This window comes from Coffea eugenioides, chromosome 1 (assembly GCF_003713205.1).
Source record: "Coffea eugenioides isolate CCC68of chromosome 1, Ceug_1.0, whole genome shotgun sequence".
NCBI lineage: Eukaryota > Viridiplantae > Streptophyta > Magnoliopsida > Gentianales > Rubiaceae > Coffea > Coffea eugenioides.
This window is the reverse complement of record NC_040035.1, coordinates 42,238,293-42,249,413: the sequence shown is the minus strand read 5'-3', so window position 1 is coordinate 42,249,413 and position 11,121 is coordinate 42,238,293. Positions and strand designations below refer to the sequence as shown.

General features: G+C 33.2%; 1 protein-coding gene across 1 annotated transcript; it reads right to left on the bottom strand.

Moving 5' to 3' along the window:
- Positions 1-8,476: 8,476 nt before the first annotated feature.
- On the bottom strand, positions 8,477-10,643 carry LOC113781468 (cytochrome P450 94C1). Its single transcript, XM_027327413.1, has one exon. It carries the CDS (start codon positions 10,549-10,551, stop codon positions 9,025-9,027), a length of 1,527 nt encoding a protein of 508 aa, XP_027183214.1. The 5' UTR covers positions 10,552-10,643; the 3' UTR covers positions 8,477-9,024.
- Between the last annotated feature and the right edge of the window lie 478 nt (positions 10,644-11,121).

Sequence of the window (11,121 nt, the reverse complement as noted above, 5' to 3'; positions counted from 1 at the left end):
ATTGTTATTATCAATTATACTACTAATTATACATGTCTATTAATAAAAATTATTAATTATTTATACTAAATTTATTAATACATTTATATTAAATTCCTAACTACACTTAATACAATAACATTTTTTTTCTAAAAAAAACACAATAATAATTTAGTGATTATATTTGTATCAAAAGTAAAAACTTGATTATTTTAGTTATATTTGTTTTATCATATTAGATTGTATTCAAATAATTTTTATTTTATTATTTTTATGAGTTTCAATTGTGAAGTTACAATGAATAATAATTTGATGATGTGTCGATATTTTAATACTTGATTATTTGCTAAAATTTAATTATAATGAAATTATATAATAAAATTTTTTTAATCCCACGAATGCCCCCGCGAGGGAAGCGAGGCGGGGCGGGGGAAGCCGGGGGCAGGGGACGGGGCGGGGGAGGGGGTGCGGGATGGGTCCCCCGCCCCAACCCCGCCTCATTGCCACCCTTATTGAGCACCGTCAATTAAATCTGGTAAAAAAGAACTAGACAGGAAATTGTCATACATTGTTGAAATGACTTTGTTTGCAAACTCAAAAATGATTTATATCACTAAAAAGCAAGCGAGAAATGGGAATAAATACATCAAGGGAGGAAGATTATGAATTGAACAGCTAACAAAACATACCCAAAACTGTTAAATATATGAATCTTTCTGGCTAGAAAAACAACATCCATAGAATGAATAATACTTTACCACGTCAAATTGAAAAGCACATATGACCAACCAAGATCTCATACATATATAAGAAAATGTTGGGGCAAACACTGTTTCTCACGCCAAAAATAATTTTGAAGGATAAACGATCATCATGCATATGAAATACAAGATCAATTGAGCTTTTACTTTCTTCTTTAGCATTGATTAGAAATTGGGAAATTTTGGGAAAAGATTAAAATCAATTGGATTTAAAGGATGTATTAACATGCGTGATTGATTAGAAATTAGAAGATATTGGGAAAAGATTAAAATTTATAGAAATTAGAGGATGCATCCACATGCCTACACTAATACCCCAAAATAAAAATTGAAACAGAAAGATCAACTAAAGCAAAGAGAGCATTTCTTCCAAAAATCTCTAGAGTAGCCAAACCATAAAAATCATTCTTAAACTAAACAGAAGAAACAAATTTCTTGCTCATCAATGAAAAAGAAAGAATGTATCTAGCATCAAGAGAATCACCATTTCAACAATTTGATCGAGGTTTTAAGTGAGTTTCTCACCTCAATTGAAGTTCTCAGCCCTTGAATTTCACCTACTGATCTGTGTTTGACTGAAGAGAGGGGCAGGGGCAGGCTTAAGTAAGCACCGACTGGAGCAACATACACTAATGAAAAGAAACTGAAGAGAGTTGCGTGTCTATTCTTCTCAATGTGTTTTTTTCAAGCAAAACAAGAAGGTGTCTATTAAGCTTGTTAACGTTAAAAATAGGCACGAATGCAGACAAAATATATATGGATGGTCTACAACTGCATGCATGTAGTAATAACTCTTTACATGGCACTTACCAAAAAACAAACAGAAAGAAGAAAGAAAGAAAAAAAACTAATCATGATGTGGATCCTGAGTTAAGATTGATATACATCAAACTTTGCTGATAAGATCTCCAATTTTCAGGCCTGGCTGATGTGCTTACTATATGGCTTAATGCACTAGAAAATGGATTGCATTTGTTTGATTAGTCCACATGGTACCTGAATACTAAACAAGATGGTAAGTTTAGCAGTTTAATGCATGTATTAGTTAGTGATGAAACTAAATAGATAAGGAGCTTCTACAGTCAACTTTTTGTTGATTACTCAAATTAAGCACAAATTTATCACTAAGAGTTATCAATATAGCTTCTACAATTAATAGTTGTAAGCCTAAGATGAAAATACATAGGAGAAACTGAACATAAACGGCACAATGTCAATGTAACATTGAGAAAATTTAAGAGGATGGCTGAAAGAAAAGAATAAACATAAAATGAAATTTCTTTAGCTCAAATCGTATCATGCTGAAGGACTTAGATGCATCAATCAATATGCTTGTTAATTGAGATATATCAATTAAAGCTCAATTCACCTTCATTGAACACTATGAAAGTTTGTTTTCACTTGAAAAATTAAACTCTCAACAATCAAAATTTAGCTTTCAGATTTCAGAATTTGCTTTGTCATTTTACCAAATAAGCTCTTGGTGGAAATATATGGATCAGAGCTTCAAAGGCAAAATTCAACATCCTTCAAAAGCTATATTTTCATCGATCTTTACGCCAAGTATATAAGGTCAGATTTGACATATTTTACTTTGAGTTATTCTAACTAAAAGAATTTCACCTTTTTTTTAAAGCGTAATGTGTCCATTATGTGAAATGGGACGGGGTAGGGACAGTTATCAAATTAACTGTTCATAAATAGTGTAACATTTTTTACTCTATGCAACACACTTTAACCGTAGACAAACTATGTCATAAGAATAAGAGTAACTTCTCGCAATATGTTTATATTTGATAATCGAAAAAAAAAAAACATAGAAATAGCAACATGGTCGAAGAAATATCAAGTGATTGATCATGACGCAGTAGTTTGTCAGTTGAACTGGATTTATCATATACCCCTAAAAAATTCTCAAGCTTCTATTGAAGCCTGCAAAAGGCACTCTTCATACTCATTAATGCTGTAGCACTCCTGAAATTTCCATGAAACAAGTTAAGGAAGACGCTCAAACATTCAGCCAACTAAACTCATAAGTGTTTCACATATAAGTGACAAGAAATAGTTACATAACATGGAACATTAGTGACAAGAAATGAAAAATAAGTTGTAAAAAGTCACTTACTATACATGATCAAAATAACAAAAAAGGAGTATAGATAGAAAATAAATGTCTTTGTACCAAAAGACATGGATTTCCCATATGGTATGCTTGAAACTTTTGCCAAAGATATTTTGGTATATGGAATCGAAGAAACTTTCAAACTGGCAAGCATGGTAGTGATAACATGAATGAAGCAGAATCTGTCACAATATCAGTTCAAACCTATACGTATAAAAAAAGGTTGTCTAATAGTTAGTAGGGAAAATTTAAAAAAAAAAATGGAAGTAAAAAGATTCAAAATTCATAAGTAACGTGAAAATTTTGGTTAATTTGTGAATGGGGTACCATTTACTTTACTGATAATAACTAGTAAATTTACTACTAAATGACTAGACCATTAAATGAACAAACTACCGATCATACAGTGTGCACTTATCAGATAACGAATAGAATAAAAAATGTACACTTGGCTGAACATATACAAATATTCAAATATGTACATCTAAATCGATATAGGTGCAAATGTGTATATTCAAATGATGAGTGCCAGTATGTTTACATAAGAGTAATTTCGTGTTTTCTTCTGTAATATTAATTTTCTAATAATTTGTGAATAGTATATTCCAAGCTTCATTTATAAATTTTCTAAAACTTTTTTCTTTTCAGAAATTTGGAATCTTCCTACTTCCATTTTTCGAATTTTCTTTAGTTAATGTTGTTATTGGCACTCTCACTGTATACTTTAGTGAATCTAATTTCACTATCCAATCTTTATACTTTACCCAATGTCTCATTAATAAGAACTAGGGTGAGATTTAGGGGTAAGAATGTTTAGGTGAGATTTGGTGGTATCAAAACCCAATTTAGCTAAGTTAAGTGGCGCTCAAATTCATCACAATGCCCTTTTGAAAGGCTTTATCTTTATCATCGTTTTTATGTATGCATTTGTTTTCTTAATCCACTTAAATTTTTTTGGAGTGTCCATCCAAAAAAATAATAATAATAGTTTGTTGGAGCCTACAATTAGATAAAAAGTATCCCATAGAGACTCATTTTAAGTGGATTTTTCTAATAAAATCTATTATGCTAAGAAAATAATGATTTTATTGTTTCGTTAATTATATATTTATTTGGGTTTAGTTTTGGATAAATTTGCAAAAAAAGTGCACGATGAATGTCTAGTATTTTGACATTTTTACTGGCTATTGATGATACTTGAGCTCTTAAAGATTAGTTTTTGACACCTTCCCAGAAAAGATTTTTACTCTCTCTATAATATTCATGTACCTAAATACATAAATAGGAATTCATGCTTGTGAAGCAAACTCGAATGGAAATGTTTCAGCGTTCTTTTGGGGGGGAAGGATGGGGGAGGAGAAGAAACTGTGTTGACGGATTTATGGATTTATCTTTTCAGTTTGTAATTATTGATTGTTACCTTTTCAAATATGTGAACTGAAGAACGGAAAAATGGAGTTCAATTGTTTATTCAACTGAGTAAAGAATGAGAGTCGATTCTTCTATATCATCTACCATATTCTTCTAAATGCAGGCAAAAAAACAAAAAAAAAATGTCGAGATAGAGCAAGGAAAATGTTGGATGTCCAAATGTGTGTGTGTGGGTGCTTATTTTTCTGTGTATCTCTTCTTGTATCATTTGAATTTAATGCGCTTATTTGTATGTATCTAAAATGCCATTCCCAGAAATCAGGAGATTGAAGTCACAGAGGAACAAGTTGAAACTTGCAGGGATAGAGAATTTAGCTCAATTTTATTGACAACTTCTTTTTTTTCTTTTTTAGTATAAATTTTGAATAAATTGGACCTTGTTTGGTCTTGTATGGTGTTTGTGGCAAGAGGGCTAGGGGAATTAGTGATCATCCAAACTAAGAAATATACAAAATGGTGCGTTTGACATTTGTCAACTTACTGTTTCAAGAAAAAATGTAAACATTTGTCTGAAAATAGGCCATGGATCAATTTGAAATCTATGCAACTTGTGAGTTTAGGCATGTCAATATATACGTCAAATTTTACCCAAATCTAACCCAAACCTAGTATACTTGAATAAGGTTTAGATTTGATTTTTCAAACCTAAGCTCTACTCAGACTCAAACCCCGTAAGAAAATTATGGGTTTGGGTAGGGTTTAATTTTCTATAATTCATACCAAGATCCAATTCCATATCAGTCTCTATTCAGACTCATGTGTATATGTATGTATGGATGTGTGTGTGTGTATATATACACACACACACATATAGATATATATATATATATGTATGCATTTATGTATATTAGTAAATTTATAAAATAGGTTAATATTCTATGACTGTTGGATCGAATGCAGCAACACTTTATGATTGTTTTCTTTTTTCTAACTAATTTTAATTGTCATTATAATTGGTATAAATTTTTTTAAGAAAAGGAGAAAAAGTAAAGGCAATAAATGAAAGATTGGACGTGGATACAGTTAAAGTTTTAAAAATAAATAGAAGTGGTCGATCATAATTCTTTTTTAAGTTCATAATATTGCATTCAACTTTTTAAATATTAAATTTATTATTTGAAAATAAAACTTGAATGGTATTCATGTTATTTTTTCAACTCTATATTTTTTAAAATATTTTTACTTTAATACGTTTAGAAAAATACAATGGATATCCATTGGATACTTAGATCTACGAGGGTCTAAGACTAGAATTATTTTTTCAGACCCATAAAGGTTCGAATCTGGATCTGGATCTAACTAAATTTAATAGGTTTAAATTTGTATCAAAATGATCCAATTCAAACCCTATCCATTGACCTACTTGATTCTCCAGTGTGTTTTGGTTCTGTTTAACAATCCCACAGTACAAAGAAATAAGATCCAATTTGGGAGGCCTCATGGCCCAAATACAGATTTCTCAAATTTGGTGACCCAACCGGTCCCCCTTTAGATTTAATTCATTATAAGCCCTAATTTCGCAATCCTTTGTCATCTCACAAGTCTACCAAAATTCAAAAGTTTAATATTACAATAATTTTTTTAATAAAACACAAAGTTACTCTTTTTAATTCAAATCAAATACCACCAAAAATTGATTTGAAATAGGTTGTCTTGCCATTTTTATTCATTTTTAATGTACTATTGAAATTTTGACTATGGTAAATTGCCAATGTCATTTGCCTCTTCCCATACTTATGGCAACTTTTGTTCTTCTTTCTTTTTCTTCCATACATGTGCTTTCCCACGAAAAGAAAATACTGTTAAGCTAGTCCTGGTACATCCTCTTAGGAACATTATGCCGTTTTAGAAATTATGCTAATCTAAAACATTGTGCTAATATGGCAGCATTTCATTTATTTGTGAAGAATAAAATTTTCCAATCATGGTTTGTGAAAAGAAAGCTCAAGCTATCAACTGTGTAAAATGCTTGGATCAAATCAAAGCATCAATCTTGTGGAAGTGTTTAGCCTTTTTTTTTTTTTTTTTTCCCTACTACTAAATCAATCAATGATTGTGAAAAAAGTATGTTATCTTTGCACCAGTAGGACCCTAATACTTGATACCAAAAGTGACAATTAACCATTGTTAAAATAATAATAATAACAATTAACCTTTGTACCATACCTCTATAAATAGCTAAAACCAATTTCTATTCTTGTCGTAAATCTAACTATTCCACTCAATCTCAACAGGTCCTACCTAGGAAGGCTAGTTAATCACACGTGGCTCATTAATTTAATCACGTCTGAAGCATACAGAGAGAATTAATTAGGGATGCAAATACATTTATGCCTTCCAAGGTTTGATTTCCTTTCCTCTTCACAGCCAAAAAAAAAAAAAAAAATCAGCCTTGTCACTTTTAAAATTTACCTAAATATAAATCCCTTTTCTCAAAATTTTAATTTTCTTCTATGTTTAGCTTTTTCTGCAATTGCCAAATGAAAAAAAAAAAAATTTTTTTGGGGCTCAATTTGAGATCTGGGAAGTAGTAGTCCTCTGTTCGCATACCAAATTGAATTTTTATTTTTTATTTTTGGAAAAATGGTTTTTGTCTTTTCTTAATTCTGATTTAGATTAAGAGCAATGATTCTCATTAACGTGCGTAATGCACCTTTTTTAAGTGGATTATTTTATCATTAATTGCACTTGTTAGTTCAGCCTATTCATGATTAACACTTAAATATCTTCAGTTGACTTGTCGACTGCATCACCGCCAAGCACCATTCTCAAAGCTCACAGGTTGAAAGTTGACACATGAATGCTTCTATTAAAGAATACCCATAAACCAACCGACATCGTCTGTACGTGTACGCCGACCCTCGTGAATTTCAGGCCGCCCCCATTTTTGGTGGTTGGGAATTGTTGATCCAAAGTGGACCATTTGAATTTTGGGATAATTTGATAAACTTCCCTTATGTTTCTGACAATTGCAGCTACCCCTTGAGATTTGAAAAACTATACTTACCTTCCTTAATGTTATGAAAAGACTATAATAGCCTTGACAACTCTGCGAATTCTAAGTAAAAAGTGAGTGTAAAGAAAAAAAAAAATCATATTTTGCAAATATTTCCTTATCCAAAAACTCTCACCTCATCTCACTTAATATATTATATTCAATTTCTAGGTCATTTAAATGGACTCCTTGCTTAGTTTTATAAATAACCAACTAGTAGCTAGGATGAACTTTTTTGGAGCAAATTCACAACTTACTTGGCAAAAAGAAAAAAAGAAGTCCAAACATTAAAAATGGTGGCTTGAAACATCGCCTAAATTTTGCTTTAAAGAATTACTTTAAAATTTTTTACGTAGCGAGTAATGCTGATATTTGATTTCTTTTGTCATTTAATTTATGGTGTAAATCAAATAGGGGTAATATAGGATATGCTTACATCACCATTTGCTATCAAAACATACTTTCTAAAGGAGGTTTCTGTAATTTTTTAAATCTCAAGGGATGTAGTTACAATTATCAAAAACCTCACCGGAGGTTTCAGAAATTATCCCTTGAATTTTATTACATCTTCACTAAAAATTTTGAGTATATATATATATATATATATATATATATATATATATTGTAAACCAAGAAGCTACACAAAGTGATCTCACTTTATTTGAAAAAAGTGAAATCTTAGATAGTGCAAATAGTTTCAAACCATTGTTACTTATAATTGGGTCTGTACGCATACCATACAATGACCACAAATACCTTAAATTAACTTTCATTGACGAACAAAGAGAAGGTCACTTTTTTTCTTTTAATGGATTCAAAATAGCAATTACTTCTAGAAATTAAATAATGGAGGCGGCAGTCCATTGTACAATGTCACCCATTGGAATTCAAACCATTAAGTCAAGTCTATAAAGTTTAAATAATCCAAATAAACAAAGGTTGCCTTGCAGCAAAATCTTCAAGAATCTCAAGATAAGTACATGGCATCTTCATCCCACATGAATTATGATCCCAAATTTTATCATATTCTTCCAACTCTGACAGGTGGATAGACAATTTGTGGGCATTCTTCCAACCAAATTTTATTATATTCAGTTAAACAGATAATGGGCATTTGTCCTCATACCATAATTCGTTTGATGTATACATGATGACAATTTCCATAAAAACAAATGACAAAGCCAAAAGGCCAAAAACAAAAAAAAAAACAAATGACAGGCTTCGATAAATTTGTACCACACAGCCCAGGCAGGTGCCACATAAATTGTTCAGACGTGTACAAGAATTATGAGGTCACCCAATACGAAACCCGCAATATTGTAACATTCTTTTATAGGTAATGATCAAGTCATGCCCAGATCCACAATGGCACAGACTATATACTAGTATATTCTTTTTGTACCCATTGCAGAATACGTAAAATATTAGTCCATGTCAACATGTCTATTGGTTACAAATCTGCTCCTGCTAAATCTACAACTCGTGTTCTGGTCTTTGTGGTGTGAAATTCAGAGGTTTCTTCAAGGCCAGAATGAGCATTAATTTGGCCTTCAATCTCCATTTCAAGGAAAATCTCATGCCCCCAAAAAAAAAAAAAAAGATCTTGATTTTGCTTTGGGGGTGATATGATACTTGTGTTGCAAGATGTTCAGCCGATTAATGGTTGGCACGTTAATTTGAACATCGATCATTTTCTTGACGAGGCTAAAACGGACCAGATGAACCGGATGGTCTGCCTAGCTGGATTTCGTTCTTCTTTCTTGAATCTGTACTTGAAGTCCACCTCTAACACTGGCTGTTAATCCTGGCATGAATCTAGGTGTATCACTTGTTGGGGCGTTAACTTGGATATCAAATTGCCTGATTAATGAGAGAGCAATACTTTTCATCTCCACCAGGGCCATGTCCTTGCCCAAACAAACCCTAAGGCCACCTTGGAAAACTGGATACTTGAATGGACTTTCTGGCTTGAATCTCCCATCTTGCAACCATCTTTCTGGTTTGAATTCAAGACAATCAGGACCCCAAATGCTTTGCATCCTACCCATTGCATAAGGGTGATAAGTCACCTTTGTGCCTTTCTTGACAAAAGTACCATCAGGAAGAACATCATCTTCTTGACAATACTTCGAATCAAACTGAACTGGTGGATATAGCCTCATGCTCTCGTAAATTGCTGCTTGCAAATAATGCATCTTCTGCATTTGCTCGAAGCTCGCGAGGTTGTCTGCTGAAATATTTTCACCCATGATATGATTTGATTCGTCAAGAATTGCTTGTTTAACCTCTGGATGCTTTGCCAGTAACCAAAAGAAACAGGTCAAGGCAGAAGCAACCGTGTCTCGCCCCGCCAAAAGGAAGCTAACTATGATGTCTCTTAGATACTTGTCATCTTCAATGCTGCCCATGAATCGCGATAAGAGGTCTTGCTGGGAAGAAAAACCCATGTTTCTCTTCTGTTTGATGACTCCCTCCGCGAGGGAATTCACCAATTTAAGGGCTTCTTTGAGCTTCTTCTCGCTTCCTATATTGAGAAACCTCTTCAGCTTCCAAATCAAGGGGGAAGCTGAGATTGCTCTCGCAGCTGATAATTGTGTAGCAAGATCAAATGCATTTGCCAATTCCGAAACCGGGAGGGATAACTCAAGACAAGAAGGATCCATCCCGAATGAAAATTTGCAGATTGTGTCGAAGGAGAATCGCCTAAGCACATCTTGCAAATCCAAAACTTTGCCTTCTTTACCTGCAACTGATGACAAGAGAGGTACAAGCCTTGTCCGGATTTCATTTGCAACAATCTGGAACGCGTATGACCTTGTTGAGACACTTCCCAGCTCCAAACTGGCCATTTTGCGTTGAAACTTCCACGATTCGCCGTCAACATTGAATATTCCACGGCCCAAAAGATCACCCAAAAGAGCAGAGAAAGGCTTCCCTTTTGGGAAATTCTCAAACCGTGTCTTGATAATATACTCAACATTCTTGGGATTGGCAGTGATGATGTTGCTAAGAACATGAACATGAATTGTCCCAGTCGGGCTTTTCTGTAGAAGATGAGAATACCAATCGCAAAGATTGTTAAACTCATGCGACCAGCTCGAAGTCAAATAACTTCTACACGAATCACAGCTACACCATGGCTTCAATCTCAAGATATAGACCAAAACTGATAAAAATGAAAACAAGATTGTGAAACCGAAGAACAAGAATCCAAACCCTTTTTGCAGAACTTGCAACCAAAAGGTATATTCAACAGAAGCCATATATGACCAAAATAATATTAGAAAGACGAGAAGATATATGATGGAGAGCAAAATGAATAAGCAAGAAGAAGGTAGATGATTGATGCTGGAAATATATGGGATGGTTTCAACTTTCAGTTTCCAATTCACATATATATATTTGTATATATATAGGGCAGGTTGGATGGGCTTACGAGTGGAGTCAAAGAGACAACTAGGGACAGTTAGTTGATTTCAGACATTTTCCAGTTTAAAAGTTTACTGCGAACTGCAACTGGCACCTTGTCAAGTGTCAACTAGTTCACCTCAAAAAGTAAAGAACACGAGCTCGACGGATCAACTGGCATAAAAAACGCGTGCCGAATTTAAAAAGCGGGTCCCGGGTCACAATAGCGTTTTTTAACGGGGGGTGGCGATTTGTCGACTTCGGCAGTCAATTCAATCACGTGCTCTATGTCACGTATCTGTATAATAATACTAGTAATTAGTAATCTGGTCTTTTTCAACCTATTCGCTGACATATTGTTTTGTTTCGTCACTCCAGTGGATTTCTGATTCTCTTTACATTTACAAATAACTGAAAAATGATAA

Excerpts from the sequence above, each read along its gene's own strand:
- LOC113781468 (XM_027327413.1), bottom strand. The coding sequence starts at position 10,551 with ATGGCTTCTGTTGAATATACCTTTTGGTTGCAAGTTCTGCAAAAAGGG.